Source organism: Drosophila persimilis, unplaced genomic scaffold (assembly GCF_003286085.1).
Source record: "Drosophila persimilis strain 14011-0111.01,24,50 unplaced genomic scaffold, DperRS2 tig00000124-arrow-pilon, whole genome shotgun sequence".
Classification (NCBI taxonomy): Eukaryota; Metazoa; Arthropoda; class Insecta; order Diptera; family Drosophilidae; genus Drosophila; species Drosophila persimilis.
In genome coordinates, this window is record NW_020825294.1 from 930,720 (window position 1) to 953,175 (window position 22,456).

The 22,456-nt window shown below is 43.8% G+C and overlaps 5 protein-coding genes across 5 annotated transcripts; all 5 read left to right on the forward strand.

Moving 5' to 3' along the window:
• The first annotated feature begins 884 nt into the window (after positions 1-884).
• Positions 885-1,953, forward strand: LOC113565525. Its single transcript, XM_026987802.1, has 2 exons — positions 885-1,826; positions 1,898-1,953. Exons 1-2 carry the CDS (start codon positions 924-926, stop codon positions 1,925-1,927), a joined length of 933 nt encoding a protein of 310 aa, XP_026843603.1. The 5' UTR covers positions 885-923; the 3' UTR covers positions 1,928-1,953.
• Positions 1,954-2,834: 881 nt separating this feature from the next.
• Positions 2,835-9,282, forward strand: LOC6593500 (ATP-binding cassette sub-family A member 3). The gene is made up of 8 exons (XM_002019127.2): positions 2,835-3,117; positions 3,189-3,678; positions 3,741-6,453; positions 6,526-6,759; positions 7,713-8,001; positions 8,082-8,717; positions 8,777-8,842; positions 8,894-9,282. The coding sequence occupies exons 1-8, from the start codon at positions 2,915-2,917 to the stop codon at positions 9,204-9,206; spliced, it is 4,944 nt and encodes a 1,647-aa protein (XP_002019163.2). The 5' UTR covers positions 2,835-2,914; the 3' UTR covers positions 9,207-9,282.
• Positions 9,283-10,073: 791 nt separating this feature from the next.
• On the forward strand, positions 10,074-10,891 carry LOC6593499. The gene has a single exon (XM_002019126.2). It carries the CDS (start codon positions 10,074-10,076, stop codon positions 10,872-10,874), a length of 801 nt encoding a protein of 266 aa, XP_002019162.1. The 3' UTR covers positions 10,875-10,891.
• Positions 10,892-11,109: 218 nt separating this feature from the next.
• Positions 11,110-11,880, forward strand: LOC6593498. The gene has a single exon (XM_002019125.2). It carries the CDS (start codon positions 11,111-11,113, stop codon positions 11,861-11,863), a length of 753 nt encoding a protein of 250 aa, XP_002019161.1. The 5' UTR covers position 11,110; the 3' UTR covers positions 11,864-11,880.
• An 81-nt stretch (positions 11,881-11,961) lies between these two features.
• Positions 11,962-12,689, forward strand: LOC6593497. Its single transcript, XM_002019124.2, has one exon. The coding sequence runs from the start codon at positions 11,962-11,964 to the stop codon at positions 12,673-12,675; it is 714 nt and encodes a 237-aa protein (XP_002019160.1). The 3' UTR covers positions 12,676-12,689.
• Positions 12,690-22,456: the final 9,767 nt, after the last annotated feature.

The window sequence follows — 22,456 nt, forward strand, 5'->3', positions numbered from 1 at the left end:
TCTTTAGCCAGGATCCAGGGATAAACGTAGCCAGCTGATTGAGATTGAGTCATTTACACGAACAATGCCGTGCCACTGCCTGTGAAAGTGATCGGGATAGGGATCGGGATCGGGATCGTCGGGGTCGTCTTGATCGTGGCCGCAGATGCGTCTGTGTAAATGTATCTCAGAGATGCCTCTTTTTCTCTGCTGTATATCTTTGTATCCTTTGCGTGTCACTCAAGCGATCTACCAAACAACAACAAACAATATCTGGGAAGGGAGGGAAGCTAAAGGAGTAAGCAGCAGCAGCAGCATCCTTTGTGGCTTCCGTTTTCTGTTGGCTTTGATCGCGCAGGCTACTTAGCATTTTCCGTTTTTCCATTCCTTCTTTTGTCCGTGGCCTCGATTTTCGCATGCCTCGATGAATTTTCCGCGCGGCCAGGCCAGCCCGCACGGACAATGGGGCTCAACTTTTCACAAATATTTGTGCTGGCGACCAGCGGGAAAGTTTACAGATCGGGAATTAAGTATATGTAAATAGAGATATAGCCAGTGTCTTTTGCTTTCTTTGTCTTTCTAAAGAGCTTTTGAAATGAAAAAATTCTTATTTTTACCAGCATTTTAATAACTTTCTATTATTATTATTATAATTTTTTTTTTGTTTCGAAAGTCTTAAAATCTAAATGCATCGTTTGGATGGGTTTTCTACCTTTGAGAGATCGATTTGAACAGCTCTAGGTGCATTAAACACTTAAAACACCGAAAAAATTCAAATTCATCGATTAGATTCAATTATTTAAATGATATGAAACCAGATATCAATTGCAGCAGCATTTTCTGGTAATATCGAAAAACTTTCAATTCCATTCGGATAACGTCACGGGGGAGGACTCTGCTTTAAGTGTCAAAATTTTGTGTGTTGCTCTTACGCCCTATCGAAAATGCGTCAATCCATTCCGATCTATTCCAGACGCTATTGGGTGGCCTTGAGGCCTGGCCTCCACCACCTGCACCACTTCCCACAGCCAGTGCCACAGACGCGTCAGAATTTCTGGAATTGCCGACAGGCGGAGACTGAAGAGCAAGGCCAGCGGAACAACCAATCACAGTCACAGTCCATTGGGTCAGTCGAATTCAGACAGACTTCTTTTGCAGCGCCTGGGTCTGTGTCCGCGGCAGCTGACGATGATCCAGGGAGACGAGTGGAGTTGTTTATGCGACGATGCTATATGTCGGCTGGGATGATGGTGGCCGTCGCATCCTGGCAGTGGATGATCATGTCGCTAACGCTAACGCCGAATGTCAACTATGTGTTGGCCGGATTTCTCTGCCTGCTGGTGGCCTTTCTTACGCTCTTCGTGCTAAGCATTTTTGTGCGGCTGCGGAAGAACTTCTGGTTCAGTTGGACCCTGGCATCGATATTCGTGGTGCTGACCGCGATGGGTGTGAGCCTGCTTCTGGTAAAGCTTACCCTGACGACCGTTAACCTGACACTTATTGTCTCCTTGACGCTGCTCGTGTTTTGCTACTCGCTGGGCGCCTGGGTGCCAATGTCCCTACTGCCCGGAGAGTTCACGATGTGCATATGCCTGATCGCTTTCTCGGTGTCAAGCATCATTGTGACTTGGCTGTACATAGCCTTTGATAGTCCTGTATATCATTCTATATACTTTTCGTTGTTGTGTGCGATACTAGTACCCGCATCCGTGTACAATGCAGAGATCGTTCATGGCAGACGCTACTATATGCCGCCACATGAGTTTGTGTATTGTGCCATTTCGGTTTATGTCCATGCCATAATGTTCTTTGTGTCTATGTATTTTCTTATGTATCCACATGATATGGTAAGGAAATAAACAAAGTCCTTACGAAGCTCTTTTTATTAATATCAGTATACTTATACCCGAAAACGCAGCGTCCATATCAGCATGACCATATCTACTAGATTGCCGAATCTGGATCAGATCGGATCATTATTGTATCCAGAAAGAACAAATAAATCTTCAGTGGCTACGGAAAGGAGGGAACTGTGATATAACGGCTGATGTTGCTGTAAAAAGAGAAAAGGAAAGACATACGAGTATATAGCGAAAAACAGTAGCAGACAATACGTAGGTCATTAGAAGTCATTAACAGTAGAGCATAAATAGTGGTCGAAATTTTAAGACAAGTGCGGGAAAGACAGATATGCGGACCACATCCACCCGCATTAAACAAAAAATCAATTCCGATAAAAGACATTTATCGGCATTCATCCACTGCGATTCCAACGCTTACGTATCATTACCGATAAAGTATATTTTATGGGTTACATAAATCATAAGCTCATATTTATACATATATACTGACTTAATACCGGGTATAAAAGTATGTAGATCCACTACCCTTACCGCGTCTAAAAACTTGCTTCTCGTTCTTCAAAGAAACAAAGTTTTTTAAATTTATAGTTTGCTTTACTCAACAAATCAATTTCACGGACTGACCACACTCGGACACTGCGACGAAAGATGTAAACGATACATAAAGCCGAAGCTTCATTGTTCCGGCCGTACAACGTACTTTACTTTTACATTCGGTAGTTTTCGGCTTACGGATGGAATGCGATGATGGAAGTCAGGGAACTTCATATTGTGGTAAAGGCATGAGTAATATTCGCGGATGTAACTGCGACGGCGGGTGTTGCCAAATACGTTATCTTCACGTAAGACAAAGCACAGACAACAAAACACAATACGTAAAACACAATCTACATGCTAGTACGACTTTCATTTGCGGAAATCTAGTTAGTTTTTCCAAACAAATCATTCCTAACTTCAGACTTAGTATAATATAATTCCATGAAACTGTACGTGAAACCTATATTTTTTTGGTACGGTAGCCACACCACCGCCTGTGTTTCAGTACATACAGATTGATATAGAGCATATAAAATATGGCGAATGAAGAGGAAGTGCCGAAGGTCTTGCCCTTCCAAAGGAAGCTTCTGTTGATATTGTGGAAAAATCTATGTGTGCTTTTTGGACGCAAATGCCAGTTGGCTTGTTTAATAATATTTTCTTTAGTAATTCCACTGTTGCCCTTTTTAATACGGGCAACACGCACAATAACAGCAGAATTTAAGCCGAAACTCGATGAGTAAGTCGAAAAACAACTTCTAACCAAGTAAAAAAATAGAATGTTGTGTTCATTGATTTCTACACACTCAGTGGAATTATCTTTCTGTTCTCGCCGCAAAATAAAATTTTGGAGTTGCTTGTTAGAGGGCTGTCGTTTCCTGGCTCACATCAGTATCATATTCAGGGCTTTGTCGATGCCAGCGCCTTGGAAGAAGCTCTTAACAACAATGTTTTGTACAGAGGTGGGTACGGCATCGAGTTTCCTGACGAGTGGGCCGATATATCCGAATTTCCGCAAAATTTTCGGTTTGCTTTGCGGTTTCGCGCCTCCAAAGTAAAGCATTTTCATACAAATCTTCTGATATCGCTGAATGAAGTAGATGAATATTACGGTGAAAGTGGGTTTCTACATATTCAGACGGAAATCAGCTTTCACTATCTACAGAAAAAGAATTCTTCCCAAACTTTACATCGACCAAAACTCAAAGGAATATATGAAAATGAGATTTTGTTATGTATTTCCTATTTTTTTATATTTTTAATGGCTGTCTTTTTATTGCCTTTCACAATTGATGTTAAGGTAAGACTGAGTTGTTCTTTAATGAGTTTTCTAAGCTGTTCTTTAACCGTTGTTATTTGCAGAGCATTGTCGAGGAAAAGGAGCTTCAGCTGAAGGATATGTTGAATATCTTCGACGTGAGCCACTCTCTACAATGGCTGGCCTGGTATGTGAAGTCCATGATAGTTTTATTCATAATATCGCTGATTATAACGATTTTTTGGACGGTGATCCCTATGGGTCCTGTTAAAAACAAGCCCATTCTATGTTACACCGACTGGTCGGTCTTTCTGTTTTATCTGCTTGTGTGCAGCCACTCCTTCATATGTTTCGGGTTCCTGGTCAGCTCCTTCTGCGCTCGCAGCAATTGGTGTAGCATCATTGCCATCCTTCTGTTCATAGGCAGCTCTTTGCCCTATTTTGTCACGAACAAGGATAGTGCTGGGACACTGTTGAACATCCTGTGCAGCATTTGCGTTGTTTCAGCCATGAACATGGTCATGGACCGAATTGCCGTATGGGAGCGTGCATATCTGGGCTTGCAGTGGAGCAATATGTTTAACACATCATGGCTTGGTGACAGCATAAGCGTGGGTGCGATACTACTAATCATGCTGCTGTCTAGCCTGATCTCGATCCTCATCTGTCTGTACATGGAACGGGTAAGACCAGGGGAGTTTGGCACGCCACAGCCATGGAATTTCCCGTGCACCAAACACTTTTGGTGCCCGTCCAAATACATGCGACGAATATTATCCCCGCCCGGGCTGTTCACTGTCAGACCCAACGACGAGGAGCGACCTTCCTCAGTTCCAAGTTCCTCCAAGTTCATCGATGCCAACGCGGAAGGCAAAACCTCTGGTGTACAAATCAAAAATCTCAGCAAAAGCTTTGGCAAACGACAGGTGGTTGCTGGCCTTACATTCGATTTGTTTGAGAATGAGATCATGGTGCTCCTGGGACACAATGGAGCTGGCAAGACCACGACCATACAAATGTTAACGGGGACCATTACACCCAGCTCCGGCACAGCGGTCATTAATGGCTACGACATACAAACCGAACGGCCCCAGGCCCGTCAGTCCTTGAGTATTTGCCCGCAGAGAAGCGTCTTCTTTAATGGTTTAAGTGCGGCCAGTCACCTTCGGTTATACAGCCGCCTCAGGGGCCTCAAGGGGGCAGCGGTCAAACAGGAGGTGAATTCATACTTACGGAAACTTAGCCTTACGGAAAAGGCCAAAACCCCTGCCCGGCTTCTGTCTGGGGGGACACAGCGTCGGCTCGCCCTGGCCTGTGCCCTGTGCGGCAACGTCAAGGTTCTGTTCTGCGACGAGCCCAGTTCGGGTCTGGATCCCTACTCCCGGCTCGAACTATGGAAGCTCTTGCTGGATGAAAAGCAGGGACGCACCATTCTCCTCACCACCCACCAAATGGACGAGGGCGAGGTATTGGCTGATCGCATTGCCATCATAAGCGATGGCCGGCTCCGTTGCCTGGGCACATTGGCGTTCCTCAAGAAACAGAACGACACCAGTTATCTGCTCACTTGCGAGAAGGGCCCCAATTGCAACGTGTCCAGGTTGACCCAACTGATAGCCGCCCACGTGCCCTACACTCGTCCACATAGCAACATCGGATCTGACGTGTCCTATCGATTGCCGCACCGCTTTTTAGGATCCTTTGGGCCACTCTTCAAAGACTTGGAGCAGCAGAAGGAGCAGCTGGATGTTGTGGGATTTGGTCTTAGCTCCACCAGTCTGGCAGAAATATTTATGTCGCACGGTGCGGAAGATCTTGGGAGTGGGGGTCGCACTAGCGGCGGCGGCAGTTCGGATGAGCAGAGCCAAAGCCAGGAACAAAGCCGTCATCCAAACCGTTGCTTGCGCTACCTGAGCCAATGGGAGGCTATGCTGCTGAAGAAGTTTCTCTACACTTATGATAGGAAATGGATGTTTCTGGTTATCCTGCTGGTGCCCATAGTCCTATACATCGTGACTCTTCTTCGTAGGTCATCGGATAGCTCATGGCTGGCCAGGCTACCGCTAACAATAGCCGATTATAAAAGTGAGGACGTCAAAGTAATATTGCAATTGAAATCGGACACTCGCCCATTGCGGGATATAGCCAATGCCTACCAAGAGTTGGCCCAGCAATACTGCACCGTCGAAAGAACAAGCCAGAATGTAGAAGACTACATCGGCCCTGGACAAGAAACGCTCGAGAGGATATACGCAATGAAGAACAGTCTTATAGCGGCAGCCACCATCGACCAAGAGACGGTCGTCTTGAGTAGAAATGATCTCTTCGTGCATAGTGCTCCTATTTCGCTCAACCTCGTGTTCAACGCCATGGCCAAGGCGATGGTGGGTCCCGAGGCGAGCATAGAGGTAACCAATGCTCCCTACGATATGCCGACTGAAGAACCGTCTTTTGAAGAAATGGCGAAGCCTGTCGTCGCGGGTGGTTTTATTATTATATATCTGTGCATTGTCCTGGCGCTATTCGCCATCTTAGTGTCGCAGGAGAAGGGAACTCAGATTCGTATGCAGCAACAGGTGTCCGGCGTGGACATGACCACCTACTGGCTGTCCCACTTTATTACTGACTTGGCCGTCTACTTTGTAATTGTGATGGCACTGACATTGGCGGTGCGGGAAGTGTGCAAACCCGGGGAGATGCTGTTGATACTCATGATCATTGGAGTGGCGGGTCTGCCCTTTACCTACATGCTGGCATGCCTTTTCGGAGATTCCGGCTCGGCCGTGATGATAATTACCAACATCAACATTGTATTCGGTAGTATTTTGTAACTTCAGTCTCCGAAGAAGCATTTTATTCTAACACCCAACCCCCTTCCCGATCCCGTAGGTATAGGTTTTTCGATAATGATGCCATTGTTTGCGGCAACTTCTTATGCACTAACTTTTAATGTGATTGCATGGATTGCTTACTTGTGTCCTGTTTTTACTGCTGTTTATGCGGTCGCAAACTGCATTATAAGGTTTAAACATTGCAGTTCTCCTGTGCTTAAATCAAATAATTTTCCATTTGCGGAATGTACTCCCATAAAATCCGCATTGTTTACCACTTGCGCTTGCCGTGGTAAGTTGCTAGATACACACTTTTGAAACACACTCACGCATGTTTTTAGTAAGTTAATTAAAATCCGATTCGGAATCAGATTCATAATACCTAAATGGGCATTTCCATATAATTTTCTACCGACTATTTTTTATTAAATTAACTGAAAAAAACTTTTATTGTGCAGTAATTTTCTATATTTTATAGTTATTTTTATACCCGATACTCAAAATGAGTAGGGTATATTAGATATGTGGTGAAAATGGATGTGTGTAACGTCCAGAAGGAATCGTTTCCGACCCCATAAAGTATATATTTTCTTGATCAGCATCAATAGCCGAGTCAATTGAGCCCTGTCTGTCCGTCCGTCCGTCCGTCCATCTGTCCGTCCCTATCAGCACATAGTGCTCAAAGGCTATAAGAGCTAGAGCAACGACATTTTATATCCGGACTTCTGTGATATGTCACTGTTACAAGAATATTTAAAAACTTTGCCCTGCCCCCTTCCGCCCACACAAAGGGCAAAAAAATGTAGCATCCACAATTTCAAAGAGACAAGAAAACTGAAAACGCAGTTGGTTTTCTAGTATCTTCAAAATTGTGGATGCCAAAGATTTTCGTCTTTTGTCGGGGCGTAAAATGGCGCGGACAAATTTAAAACAAACTTGATTCAATGTGATATCACAGCAGTCTGGATACAAAATATCGTTACTCTAGCCCTTATTCTAGCAATGCGTTTTGATTTTTATCGCGTGCGAATGGCTTGTTTTTTATTACTTTTTTATCTGGAAAACGGTAATTTTTCCCAAAATCAACTTTTGGCACCAAGATAGATATAAGATTAGTAAAGGCCAATAGTACAGTGGGAAATCATGGGAATGCCCATACATTAAATTAATTTACGACTACAAGTTGTCTAAATTTTCAAGGCATTACCGACTCACCCGTATATATGCTAAACAAATTTCTTACAGACATTTGGTCTTGGGTGGAGGTGTGGTATTTGCTTATCACTGGTATTATGTACTTGTTGTTGCTGATTTTCGGCGAATGCACAACCACGTTGTGGTATGGCATAAAGTATATTATTTGTAAAAGAACAAAGAATGCAACAAGCTACGATGAAGATGTGGCTGCTGCAGCCGAAAGGATAAGTAAAATGTCGATCAAGGATCGCAACGAGCATGCTTTGGTCGTGAACCAGGTCTCGAAAAGATTCTGCCGCACGTCAGCTGTACGTGGAATATCTTTCTCTATCAAACCGTGAGTAGTGATTAAAGTGCAGCAATAACTACAACTTATATAACTATAACAACAACTAATAAATTCCTAATTTACTGCAGGGGTGTGTGCTTTGGTCTTCTGGGCGCCAATGGGGCCGGTAAAACGACTACCTTTAAGATGATTGTGGGCGACATTGCCATGACGAGGGGGAGTATTCACGTCAAAGGCTTCAGCATAAAATCCAACCCCACGGCAGCGAGAAAGGAGATGGGCTACTGCCCACAGCACGACACGCTCTTCGACTTCTGCACTGGCCGGCAAACACTCAAAATCTTCCTTTTGTTGCGCGGCACACCCCGGAATCTCCTCAGAAAAGCTTCCGAAAAGTTGGCCTCCGACTATGGGTTTCTTGTGCACCTGGACAACAAGGTCAAGGATTACAGTGGCGGCACTAAGCGAAAGTTAAATGCAGCAGTGGCCGGTGAGGGCTCGTCGCTCATTTGTTTGGACGAGCCTAGCTCTGGGATCGATCCGGCGTCCCGGCGCCATGTGTGGAATGTCCTCTCCTCACTGCGCGACAGTGGGAAGGCGGTGCTACTTAGCTCTCATAGCATGGAGGAGGTGGAGGCCCTGTGCACGGAATTGGCTATTATGGTGGATGGGCAAATTCATTGCCTGGGATCGCAGCAGCGCATCAAGAATAAGTTTGCCCAATGTCTGGTGCTCAAGTTGCATGTGGAGACGAGTCTGGAAAGGTGACCCTTTAGGTGTATTCCATGCCGTATAGAGATAACTCTCAAACCCACCCACACAGCATGGCGCCCACTATACAGAAGATAAAGAATCAAATGGAATTAGACTATCCCAAGGCATCGCTAGAGTAAGTTCCATTCAAACCAACCAAACGCACTCTTAATAATTGCTTATTCAGGGAAGAGTTTGGTGGCAGGCTCACTTACCACATACCCACTGCCAAGCATAGATGGTCGAGTGTATTCTCATACGTTGAGAGGAACCGCAGCCCCTGGAAGTTGGCAGACTACTCTCTGACGCAGCCGTCGCTGGAAGATGTATTTCTGGACATTGCCAAGAAGAAAACTGAAGAAAAGAATCAACAAAAGAATCCAAACATGCAACCAGGGAACTCTGCTACCAATAAGCTACCTGCTTCGAAATCTGATCAGGATACTGGAAATGTTGTAGTGGAAAATAATGGTCGCACCTCTAGGGGAACCAATACATAAGCCTGTAACAATGTAAAGTGGGGCCTTGTCTATTAATAATTGCATCTAATATGAATATATCTAAAATATTATGAAAGAGCATTTTTATTATTTTTAATTTTTATAACTGATACTCGAAGAGTTTAGGAATATGTATATTAGTTTTGTGGTGAATGTGCATACCCAGACCGCATAAAGTAAATATATATACATATATTCCTGAACTGTAGCAATAGCCAAGTCGATATGTCTTTCCGTTCGTCTGTCTTAAAGACTATAAGAGCTAGAGCAACCAAAGTTTGTGTGCAGAGTCCTTTGATACCTATGATACAAAATAGCGCCCCCTCTGTGGCATCTACATCCACATCCGTAAACGCATAATCAATAGTATAGCCCGAAGAAGTAAATAAAATCTCAGTGGCTACGCTACTCCTTCCACGCGCTTACTCGTATTCTACGCCTGGTGCCCCCTTTGGCGAAGGGGAGCCAGATATGACGGCATGTATTGATGTGAGCTCAATACAAAACAGAAAAAATTAAAAGAGTATACCCGAAATGCTTTAATTATAATTAAAACATAACTAGTGTTCGTGGTTCTTCGTTTTCCCCGAGCTAACCAACAAATCAAATCCTCTCTTTTGCAAACAGCGATACCAAAAGACCGAGAGGCATTTATCGGTTCCGATACCAAGGCTTACGCGTAATTACTTTTGAAAAATATTGACAATATTGCATAAATCATACCTCCAATATATACCAACTGAGTACCGTGTAAAAAAGTAGAGCCGTGGCCCTTGTCGCGTCTCCCAACGTTCCAGCTCGTTTTCAGTATATCCAAGTTTTATTTGTCATCGATATAATAGTAAACCTGTACGATAAAACATTAAAATGCCCGCAGAGATAGAAGAAGATAGACGTTCGACGCGACTTACGAGGCGGAGCATGCTCTATCGCTCTGAGGAGGAGGAGGCCATGTCCAAGTTCATCTCAAATCTCTACAACTACGGTATACCCTTGATAGCCGCTTCCGTGCTCGTTTGGATTGTGGTTGCCAGCTGCGATGGAAAGGATATCTATTTGCACATACCGTTTCCGTTCTACATACTCGTGATAATCGTGTTCCTTGTGATGATGCTGCTGCATTGTGTGCCCATGATCGCCCATGTGACGCTCTGCAACTGGATGTGGGCTCTTGTCGTTTGGCTCTGTACAACTGTGGCTGTCTGTTGCGTCCTCCACTTCTTCAGTATCCTGACCCTGCTGCTTCTACTCGCTCTCTCTCTTGTGCTCGTCCTAGTGCTTAACTTTTCGGGTGCCATGTGTCCGGTGGAATACCTGCCGGGTGGAGTCGTCTCTAGTGGCTTCATGATGGCCATGACCGTAGCTCTCATAATCCTGGGTACCGTTCAGCTGTGCACTGGCAGCATAGAGGTGCTGGATGCTTTTGTTAGCATTCTGTTCATCATGCTGATCGTGGCAATACCAATTCAGGCGCAGTTCTGCCACGGACGGATAGAGTACTTTCAAGTGGTTCCACGTATCCATCAAATGGTCAGCATTCTAACGCTTTACCTCACATCCGTCATGTTCTTCTGTTGCCTCATGTATTTTACTGTTCGGACGGAGCGGCATGAAACCGTTTCAACTGAAATGACGCCAACGATTGAAGACGAAGATAGTCGTAGATGAAACATAGGAGCTCTCAAATACAGGTGATATTCTGAATATCCTGAAAATGGAGTTACCTCTGAAGAAGTCTAGTCCCTGTGATAGGGATCCCTGATCTGAATAAATCGGAACATCTAGTTCAAAACCTTTCTGATTTATATTCCCTTCTGTAATTCTATGGATCCAGGGCTTTTATGTCAATTCCAAAATTATTAGTATATTGAAAGTTTGTCGATAAAACAGCAGCAGTAACATCAATGGCAAATATTTATAATCAAAATGAATATCGCTACCAAATCGGAAGGCCAGAACGACCGCAAGAGGAGAATGTGGTAATTATCATCGATCCAGCAATTATGACTGTATTCCGGCGTCATGTATATTTCTTTGCTGCCGTCTTCTGTGTTCTGTCGATGATACCCTGGATCATTGTATCGGCCACGGAATATGACGTGGGCGAAAAGTGCCCAGTGCATCCTATTGTGTGGATATTGATTGCGTTTACGTGCCAGACGATATTGTCCTGCTGTCCCCAGACGCGATACTCGTTCCCATGCAACTGGATACTGGTGCTGTCCGTGGTGATATTCCTGACTCTATTCGGATGCTACTTTATCTACTCTGTCATCATTGAGGCATTACTGCTGTCTGTTTTGATTGCGGCCGTACTGTTGGTGATTCTCCATTTATGCGGGGCACATTGCCCTTCGTCTGTATTGCCCAATGCCGTGTGCACAGGCTGTATATATCTACTGTGCTTCCTCACACTCATTATACTTGCCATCCTGATGTTGGTCCTAGGCGATCGAATTTATGGACTAATCTTTGCCACAGTTCTGTTCTTTTTAGTCGTCTTGATGATACCCTTTTCTTCGCAGTACATTAATGGACGTCTGCAATACTCGCCCCTGCCCGATACTCTGGGTTGTTCTTTGGGAATCTTCATATACTTTATCATAATGGTCCTCTGTTTGGCTTCTTTTAGATATTACTATCTGTACTATAAATAAGAGAGATCACAAATATATATATAAATGTATTTTATTTCATTAAGGAAAGTCATGAAATAAAATTCAAATCATCTCCAAAATATTATAACTGTAGAAATATGGATAAAAGAGATACGCTGGTATACGGCATGCCACCCGATCCGATGATCACCTATACCCATCGCATCTATGGACTGGGCTTTCTTTTCGCTGTGATTGGCCTTGCCCAATGGATCATAATTGCAGCGTTAGACTATCATGTTGATTCGCTATCCAGAAGTCGATACGGCTGGTGGCTGGTGTGCACCTTCTTTGCCATAGCCACTCTGGCATGGACCGATTTTGGAAGAAAGTATCCCATTAATATTGCCATTATATTTGGCATTGTGGAGAGCTGTACATGGTACATAGCCCTGGAGCAGTCATTCAATCAGAATCATCTGGCCGATTTTTATGTTTTAGTCATCGTTGTCGCCGTTGTGCTGTGCTCCATCTTTTGGGGAGCCTACTTTCCCATGTATATTGTTCCCGGCGACCTGGTGCTCAGCGTCTTTGTGGCCTGCGCCAACATAATGTTGATCGTGTTCTTTTTCAATGCCTATGTCACTGGAGCCGATGGCGTTGAGGTAGCCGTTCGGAATTACTTTGCCATGTTTGCCATTTCAATGATTATATACACGGCCACCATAGTACACGATCGCCAGTTCAATGTCCCGAAGCACGAGTATCTCTTTCTTAGTGTCATCATCTTTTTCTGTTATATGATATTGCACGAGCGTGTTCTGGCCCTGTCGTTTCAGTATTCCAACCATCCTGAGTGTACCTTATTATAAGAAAACTTTAAAGTTTTAACAAACGGGGTTTACAAATTAATTTAAATTTTTTGAATTTTAATATCCACTCCAATAAAGTATTTTGTTGTTTATTTTAAGATATAAACAAAATTTAATTATTATAAAATGATGTACTTACAAATTTTGTGCATCACCCAATATCAAATAAATTTGTACAATTAACATAACAATTATTCAAAAATAAACAGATATACAAAAACTAAAAACAATCTGGTTCTCGTGGGGTTGGGGTCCGACTTGGAACCTCCTGTTGGGCAAGTCCGCTGGGTGAATATTATCAAGCCTTCGCAGGAGTCTGGTGCTTGCAAGTCTCCTCGCGACCACATTTGGGCGATTGCTTAGTTTTTGCTTCGAGTAATCGTCGAAGTATTATTGTAAATCGTGTTATTATTTGATTTTGTAGGAAATTTCTTTCCCATTGTCTTGTGCACTCGAACGGAGCTGTGTGGCATGTGCCGCCAGTGGCAGACACAATGGGCGGAAGTACCGAAAAGTGATACAAATAGGGATGAATTGACGGTGCAACGTGTCTCACAATTGTGGGATGGACACGAGACACACAGGGTCTGCTTTGCGGAACATCTGATTCAGCAGCAGTGCAAAAATGTATGAAGTACGCGGTTGGTAAACAGTCAACATTCTCGGTGAAATTATGTAAACTACTTTCAATATTTGCTTAGAAAATCTGAAAACCGGTAACATAATTACAATAAATTTGGTAATAATTTTGATGAATGTACAAATATGGATTACCCAGGGTCCAGAACATCCTTGAGGGAAAGATCTTCCTATTTACCATATTTCGTATGTATATTTAGCCATAGAGGGCATAAGATCTTTGATCGTAAGAGCCCTCTTTCGATGACATCCCTCCGGGTGCTTTAATAAGATACTCGCTCATCGATTTAAACTGGATTACGGGAAGGGGAGGGGGCAAAAAAAAGTAACTATAACATAAAATTTACATAAAGTATACTTTACCTCTCGTTTTCCTGGCCTGGCCTTCTGATAAGCCGCCGTAACCGAAGGCCCTGCGAAGTCCTCTCTGGAAACAGGATTATGGAAAGAGTAAGGGATTGAGAAGGACTGAAGACTGGACTGTCCAAGAGCGAACAATGCGGCAGCTGTGGCAGGCAACGGATCAGGGTGGCGCTACAACAATACGTTCCGCTATCCACTTAAGGTCCAAGCGGGTCGAAACGAAACTCGTTATGAGTCACACAAATCTCAGACTACGCTTTTTGAGAGAGGGTCTACGATCTATCTTTCTTGAGATACCCAAGCCAACCATATACCACCCCAACATCGAAACGCGATCCTACCCCTTCTCTGGTCAGTCGCGAAAACAATCAGCGGCCATAAATGTTGATTATAACGATGACGAGTCCACGAAGGAGGAGAGATGATGAGTCTTACACCACCACCACCACACCACCACCATCATCAACATCATCTCTAACAGCATTATCAGCAGCAGCAGCTTTTTTTATCAAATGATCTGGACCGTGAGCTACTTACCTTTAAGGAGAAAATATTAAAATCTTAAACGAAAATCGTGGGAATCGTGGGAAATTTTCACCTAAAGCGCATATCGAATGCAATTAAATGTTTGCTTGGGGAGGAGTCGCTACCTCGCGGTGGCTACCTCCTTTTGGGGGTTGTTGCTGCGCCGTTTTTCCAATTCCACATTTTCACCCCCAAAAAAGGTAAAAATGTTGGAAAATACTTATGAAAAATTCCGCTTGTTGCGTGGTCAGCTTGTGATTTACCTTTCCGGTGACAGAATGCGGAAGTATCTGTAAATCGAGACGCACGGGAGGGGGGCGCAACATTCCACTAACGACTTTTTGGTAGGCGGTAGGTGGTAGGCTGCTTTTCGGAATACGAATACGAGTGCGTAACGTGGGAAACTTCAACATCAACATCAACTGGTAGCATTTGCTTAATTAAATGCAACAAAATGTGGCAGCAACAGCAGCAGGCAGCAGTTTGATTTCTCCCCCCGATAAAAGAAAATGCCAGCCTAGAGGGTGGTGGAACTTTCACATAATCATTTCCATCAAGTCCCTTAATGACCTGGTTTTTGGTTCAATTTAAGGATAATTTCTTTCGATATTTCATATGACAAATCAGTTTATTTGCGTATCTTTTGCCTTGAGAATACTTCATTCATTCATTAATTCCTTACAGAATGTATTCAACCCATTCTTTAAGGTCATTATTTAACTCGGTCTCGGTTTCTGTTTGCCAGAGCTGCATCCATCATTGACATCTTTGGGGTCTTCCAAGGGCCATGGCTTCAGCATCACCACTGTGCTCCATTCCTTTCGGTTTGGTTCCTTGGCTTAATGCGAAATAATTACAACTTGTTCGCACATCATTCAACATCGGTGCTAAAAAGAAGAAAATATACATAAAGTATCTGTCAGCGTCGTCGTCCCCATCATTTGTTTGCCAATGACGAATGTGACCCGTCGCTGACGCTGATGCCGCTGACGATGATGATGATGAAAACGACACTTGCCTTATTTAGTTTTTGCAAAAAAACTCTTATGGGCGCGTCGGTAAAATTTCAAAGTCGGCATCATTAACACCCAAACGCGCCATTTTGAGTACGATGTCGAGATGTCGATGAGCGCGAGTGCCTGGTGGAGTGTTGATGGTGATTGATGTAACTTTTGAGCCAACCAACGAGTGGGCCTCGATCTCTCGAGTGAGTGTACCAAATTGGTAGCTTGCACCGTCAGCCCATCCCCAGGCACTAGGGCTCTCTGAGTACTCGTGTTTGTTGTTTTAGTAGTCTGTAGTCTTACCGTCCTCTGCCATCACTCTCTGGCAGTCCCACTGGTCTATGCTAATTTGTTATTTTAGGCATGTTTGTTTTCATACTGCTCTGTACCCTCCAGCCAACAGACGACTCTCGATAGAAAATATTGACACGAGAATGCGACACGAGAATGGCAGTGAGGCAGTCTGGGATTCGGGAAATGGTAACTGTGTCCTGCCCCTGAGGCGAAATGGGCTCTGAAATAATAGCAAACAAGTAAACCAATTAAAGCAAAAGATACAATTTGAATTCGTAATGAATTTTACCTACCTTCCTAAGAGTAAATTAATTTGAAAATAATTTGTAAGATTTTTCCCCAAAAAAAAAAAGAAGAGGGTTAGGGATAGAGTTACCATCCCGTTTATAGACGTTCAAAAAGCCTTTTGAACTGTATGTAAACTTTAACCAGAGAACTCTTCAATAACCTTATTAACCCACTCTGGAAAGTCAGTCCGAGAGTCTAGGACTTTGACAAGCATAATCTGGTTATAACCAGCACCCCGGGGTGGTCGAGAAAAATCACCCAAAAATCCCATCTAAGCGAAGATAACAAGTTCTAACCCCAAGTAAACTATAACTCAACGGACTAATTATGAACTCCGAGAGAGACAAAGGTGGTTGAGTCCCAAACCAAATGGCAATTGCACATTGACTTCATCACTCGACCAGCGCCAGAGCCAGGCCCCTAACAATCCAGTCCGAAACCAGACTGGAACTCAAGGAGCACTGAGGCTCAAAATATTCAATTACCACAAATTTGTCGGCACAGCATAAATGCAATAATTAAGAATCAAGTTGCTACAAGAAGTGGACTGACTACAACCAAAAACCCCGACCCGACCAGATAAATGTTGAATGCAGGGTTAACCGAACCCTGAAAAGATACAGATACGAATGCGAATGTACGAGTATTCCTGCATTGGCATTGCCTTTGCCATTGGGGTGTCCAACTTCCGTTTTGGAAGTCATGTAACTTATTTCTTGTTACGCTTGAGAAATTTTTACAGTTGACATTGAGACGAGCGAACGGCGACAATAACAGAAAACTCGAAAACTAACCCAAATAGGTTTCGGAAGCTGCGGTCGACCGACCCCTTGGAAATCCCGACAGCCCAAGGAGGAAGGCCGCTCTGCAGAGGGGTAGGGAAAGGTAAGGGCTGTCGCTGCCGCCCCTTCTGGCTCTGCCTCTGGCTGTGGCAGTAACAAAGTAACTTCTTTTGCCTCGGATGGGACTTTGTTTTAGTGGCAGTGCGGCATTTAAATGTGTTTCCAATTTGTATCCCATATCCTTATCACTACCACTGCCCCTGCCCCTGCCCCTGCCCCTGCCACTGCTGGAGTGGCACTCGTGAGAGAATTCCCAGCAACCGCAGTCCCGACCCGCTCGACTGACTGCCTTCTGCCCCGTCGGGCGACATCCTTTTAAAGACGAATGCGACACCACCTCATGTTTCCCCTCAATGGTGGTTCCATCGTTCGCTCGAGTAGCGGCATTTGGGTTTTTGTGGATTTTAATTATGGGTGACAATGGTTACGGCATTGATTTTCGATATTTGATCATTCGCTGCGGTTAGTTAACGCTCTTTAGCGTTGAAAGTGAGACAATGGGACTTCCATATGGAATTACACGACTAGCCGCACTTGAGGAGAGTCCACGCTCTGGGGACTTGATTTGCATGATACTTGCTGTTTTGGAAGAGTAATTTATTAAGGTGATAATAGTCAAGCAGGGACAGAGACAGTGCAAAGAATACTAAGGATTTTTTTCCCAATAGGATTCTGCACCGTTTATTCTGGCCCTCTCGGGTCCATGTCGGGTCCATCCGCTTGGTCAGAGTCCATCCATCTTTTAGCAGCTTAGTGCAATTCGTGGAAAATTGTATAGACGCCGCTGCCGCCACACTGTCTAAGAGTTTCCACTTGGCCAGGCCAAAAAAACAGGTAACCGAAAGACCTTCCTTCTACCTGACCATGAAAAACGCCTAAAACTAATTGAGACCGCCCTCATTGAATAATTTCAGAAATTTTTCTTTCCTCCTTCTTTATTTTGTTGGTTTGAGGTTGAGGATGAGATTCATTTTGATGTAGACAGAAAGGTGCCACAGAGAAGCACTGCAAGAACTGTGGGTAATGATGATGTATGGGTAATTTGAATGATTAATGGGCTGCGCTTTATGTCAGGGTTCCGGTCGTAGTTGACGGTTTGCTTTCCCCGTCTTTTTCCCTGTCTGTCGGTAAAAGGATATTTGTGGGCATACTCGTAGATGTGAAATTTAATTAAAATAACTTTATGGTTGCCCAAAAGAACGGACGGGAAAAGAAGGCATGCGAAAAGGTGCATCAGGGGTCACTGATTTGATTTGATGCAAGAAATACATAAATGGGATCAATTGAGAATTATTCTAGGGGAATTCTCGAAAAATCTTCCCTATGTGAGATATAATAGAGGGGAGGTGGAGTCTTATGAAATCTGTGTGGCTCTATTTTACAGAGAAGCTTATTCGTCAAAGGTGGGGTTTGAATCAGTCTCCCAGTATATGCATTCTAGTACGAGCCAAATATTAAAAATTCCGCTCATCCAAAAGGGCTGATTGGTCCTATAGAGATTCTTTAAGCAGTGGAAGTTCTCTTCTGAATATTCAAGATTCATCTTCTGCTACATTTTCCCCCATTAACTTTTTATTGTATATATTTGTATCTACATACAAAGCTAGAAGAGTTCCCATAAAATTTAACATTTAAGATTCTCCCCCTTCGTTGCCTTCAACATTTCCTGAATATCGCCAGTTTTAAATCTTTTGCAGTGAAATTATGCCTCCCAAGAGTGCTGCGTGTTCTCTGTCGTTGTCCTGTAGCTGGCTTTATAATCGTTTTGAACTATCTGACCATAAGCCCTGGACCAATAAGGCCGCCGCCTCCTTTTGGCGGCAAAGGCCCGGCTGTGGCCATAATCAGTGCACAATCAGGCCAACGGTCCGACGGAGCGGATGGTAAAAATTAACTTTTTTAATGAATTACGTAAAACACACAGACACTCTCCAACAAGGGGGCCAAAGGGTGAAAAAGGGTGGTCTCGTCGGCAGACAGTTGCAATGCAACGCAATGTTACGTGACGCCCGAAACGCATTATGTCATATCGCTGATTGAACCAACGAAGCGAGCCACCGGCCACCGAGCGCTGAAAACTCCTGAACTGGCGAAATGCTGTTGGCCTAGAACAAAAGGCCACAGAAGGCAGGAGAGTGCCGAGAGTCATCCCAGTGGTCATTAAAATTGTATATTTTAATTTGATTTTGCTCTTGCAATTTCCATTGGCAATAATAATCATGTAACGAGACCTCAAACTCATGCACGGCATCTCTTGATCATTGCTAAGCGGATGATGAGAGAGAGAGAGAGAGAGAGAAAGGGAGAGAGAGAGCAAGGGCGAGGAGCAGCAGGGGCAGCAGCTTATAAGGCTATTATATCAATCGAGCCTAAGCCATGATTGCGCGGAAATCCCCCCCGTCTCCATATCCTAACCCCTTCTGGACCGCTGCTTGACGCAATTGAAAAGACAAATCCTCGTTGTCTTCTTTTGATGCATCAGCAACAACTGCACCAGCAGGAGCAACATCAGCAACGGACGCGCCTGCTGCATCTAGCGCCAATTGTATCTGAAGAGCGGAGAGTCTTTGTATCTGGTTATCTGTATCTTCAACTCCTCCTTGTCAGTGGTGGCCTTTCGTCGTGGCCTGTGCGGACAATATGTACGGATTTATTCTCCTTTACTTTCGCGCAATGAATACGCGGCTTATTCGATTATTGTATGTGCAAAAGTCTGCTTTTCATTTCCTTTTCAGCGACCATGATTGAACGCGAGTTATCTTTCAGGACTTAGGCGTTGTCTCTTTTCCAATCCCAATCGCAGAAGCAGCAGCAGCAATCGTATGACACAAAAGGAGGTCACACACAAGGACTCAGCGACTGTCAGCGGCTTATCCATCCTCCCCCCTCTCACCAGTCTTTCGTGAAGGATGTGTGAAGATAATTGTCAAGGTTCACGGCTGCCTGACTCGATGATTATGAAACCTCTTTTTTTCTTTTTCATATTTTCACATTTTCCATTTCATATTTCCTATTACTTTTTTTAATTAAATATTTGTGGCTTCCTTTTGAGTGGCTTATTGACGGCTGGCTTCAATTATACTTTAGGGCATAGTAGTACATATCAGGAGAACCCCTTATTTCCATAGAAAGTATGTCAAGTTCAGGGTTGTATATTGTACTATATTTATATTCGGTTATACCCAAATAGAAACTAATTTTTGTCCTACAATAACCCCTGAATGAGATATATAGCTGATAAGTAAACATGTCTGTTTATTCTCAAGCTGAATCAACAATTTATCTACTATATTAAGTACCAAACAATTTCATGGAGAGTCTCGGCATTCATCATATTTGGAGGCTTTCGCTTTTTAAAATAAAGAAAGAAGAGAATTGGCAGATGGAAGTTAATTAAATAACGAATTTTCGAGTTCAGGGTTAAAGTATATAAACTTTTATATATATGTATACATATGTATGTATATCTATAATGATCAATCTCAAAGAATATATATAATATCAGCTAGAAGAATCTTCTACATTTCCCTATAAATTAATTATATTAATTGGTAATTAATTGCTAAACGAGGAAATATATTCCCAAAGCAGATCAAGCAACCACTTTCGAATTGCAGTTAAGCGACCCTTATATTTCCGTCCATCTTCTTGTCATTTGTTGGTGTTTACTCTGGTCGGTTTTTCGCAATTACTCACAGGGAAATTCCGGGAAAGGCAACGTCCACGTCAACGGCAACGGAGGGAAGGGGGTCGGAGCACTTGGTCTGGTAACTGGCCCGAGGGGAATTGGGATATTGACTTAAAGCGTCGGCACCGGCCCCCAATGGCAAATGACAGATGCTGTCAGCCACAAAATGCATAAGCAAATACACAGATACACACAGGCACACACACTCTCGTGAGCTCGGGGGGTGGTAGGGCGACTTTTGGCTCTGACTGTCGGCTGTCGGCTGTGTGGCACATGCATTTTGTGCACGAGGCCGCAACGGAGGCTCATTAATTATGAAGGTATTAATATTGGACCAAAGCATACACCACCCATACAGGGATACAGCCATCATTGACAGCCCATGCATATATGCATCTGTGTATGTAACTACATATACATACATACGCATAAATTTTGAGCAAACATAATTTATTACAACACATATTTGTTGTTCCTGCTGCTGAACTGTTGTACTGAACTGGTGCGGCTGCTTGTGACTTTGTTTATTTGTTTGTCGGTTTTAACGCTCAAAATATTGTTTGGGTTTGAGCGCAAAAAATAGTATACACACTGGACACACACACACACATTCACGAGAACATGCACATGCACAGGAGTATGTTTGGGGTCAGCGCACTGATGGCAGTCGAAAGGCGCCATTTTGGGCAGCCATTTTGTTTGGGGAATGGCCTATAATAATTTATTTAGGAGATGGAATGGAATACCACGACTAGGCAGATCAGTTGGAGGTAGATCTGACAAGGACTTCGTGGAGAGAAAAAGGAATGAAAGTAAGAAGAATATATAGACGAGTATATCAATATATTTAGACACTAGGTAATCCGGCAGCCATTGTCGCAATATTGTGAACTATTTCTGTATCATTTGTAGGCATGAATTGAATCGAGCCGTTCAATGTTTCCGGTGGTGTCTGAATTTTGGAAAGGTGCCCTTTTTCTGATGTTCAACACATACCATCTGAGTAATGTTTGCATTTGAGCGCATGACAATGGGGACATTTTTTGTCCACAGCATCAATCAGCATTTTCGGATGAGCGGAATATTCAATATTTGGCTCGTACGCGAATGCGCGACGTCGTTGTCTGCCGTAGATATAATAGATACATATATATATACATATATATGATATATATAGAGCGTACTTTTAATTCTTATTAAATTAGTTAACTACGACTGGACATATTACGAAAAATTCGATTAAAATTTTTTAGCAAAACCGCCACCTGAGAAAATATTTCAAATGGGAAAATTCAGAAAAGAAATTCGAGTGCATGGGAATTTAAGGAAAATATTGAATATTTTGCAAAGGTTCCTGTGACAAAGTAGTTTCCCACACCAGGTGGGTCCTGGTCCTGGCTTTTAGGACACACAACACGATTCCAGCGGCTCCACACCACGGGGGATGTGTGCAGTTTCTAGCGAAAGGAACCCGAGGAGGCAGAATCGTAAAATCTTTCACACCTTCGACTCGGCTGGATGTCCAAGATGTGGCGGGAGGGAGGGTTTTTTCGAGGCGACAGAAGTTGACTGATTAATCGGAATATATCGATCAGGCCCCGAAGGCAATGCAGCAGACAGACTGGCGTTAATGTTCCGCTTTCCGACCCTGGCCACGAGGCTGCCTGCTGATTCGAGTAGTCCCACACCCGGTCCCGGTACCGGTCCCGTTCCCTATACCAAAGCCTGCACCTGTGCGCATCCTGCAACGTTTCAGGTGTGCGCATTAGTCACAGATACAAAACATTTCGAGAGGAGAGGGAACAAGAAGGACACAGGCAAGGACAGCAACGATGGGTACGAGAGGACATTAACGAGCCAGGCAGTTAGTCGTTGCACCCCTGCCACCGATGATGTAGCACTTTGCATGGTAATTTCGTGTCTGCCACGCCGAGCGGGGGGAATTCTTTTCGGGGTCCCCCGGTTCCGGAGACTCCTCTACTCCCCTACAAAACAAAAACCCGCTGCACGTATATGACAAATGCCTTTCAATGCCACAAAATATTCACAGTCATGTCCATTTAAAGCGAGTCCCCTCCCAATGCACCCTCTGACCCCTTCGGGCCGGGTCCAGGGACGGTACAGGGCCCTGCCGATTT

What these genes read in the sequence shown, in the direction of transcription:
- LOC6593499 (XM_002019126.2), top strand. Translation starts at nt 10,074, where the DNA reads ATGCCCGCAGAGATAGAAGAAGATAGACGTTCGACGCGACTTACGAGG.
- LOC6593498 (XM_002019125.2), top strand. Translation starts at nt 11,111, where the DNA reads ATGGCAAATATTTATAATCAAAATGAATATCGCTACCAAATCGGAAGG.
- LOC6593500 (XM_002019127.2), top strand. Translation starts at nt 2,915, where the DNA reads ATGGCGAATGAAGAGGAAGTGCCGAAGGTCTTGCCCTTCCAAAGGAAG. An exon ending in ATATCTTTCTCTATCAAACC is followed by an intron (nt 8,002 to 8,081) that starts GTGAGTAGTGAT and finishes AATTTACTGCAG; the next exon opens with GGGTGTGTGCTTTGGTCTTC. An exon ending in TATCCCAAGGCATCGCTAGA is followed by an intron (nt 8,843 to 8,893) that starts GTAAGTTCCATT and finishes TTGCTTATTCAG; the next exon opens with GGAAGAGTTTGGTGGCAGGC.
- LOC113565525 (XM_026987802.1), top strand. Translation starts at nt 924, where the DNA reads ATGCGTCAATCCATTCCGATCTATTCCAGACGCTATTGGGTGGCCTTG. An exon ending in TTATGTATCCACATGATATG is followed by an intron (nt 1,827 to 1,897) that starts GTAAGGAAATAA and finishes CCGAAAACGCAG; the next exon opens with CGTCCATATCAGCATGACCA.
- LOC6593497 (XM_002019124.2), top strand. Translation starts at nt 11,962, where the DNA reads ATGGATAAAAGAGATACGCTGGTATACGGCATGCCACCCGATCCGATG.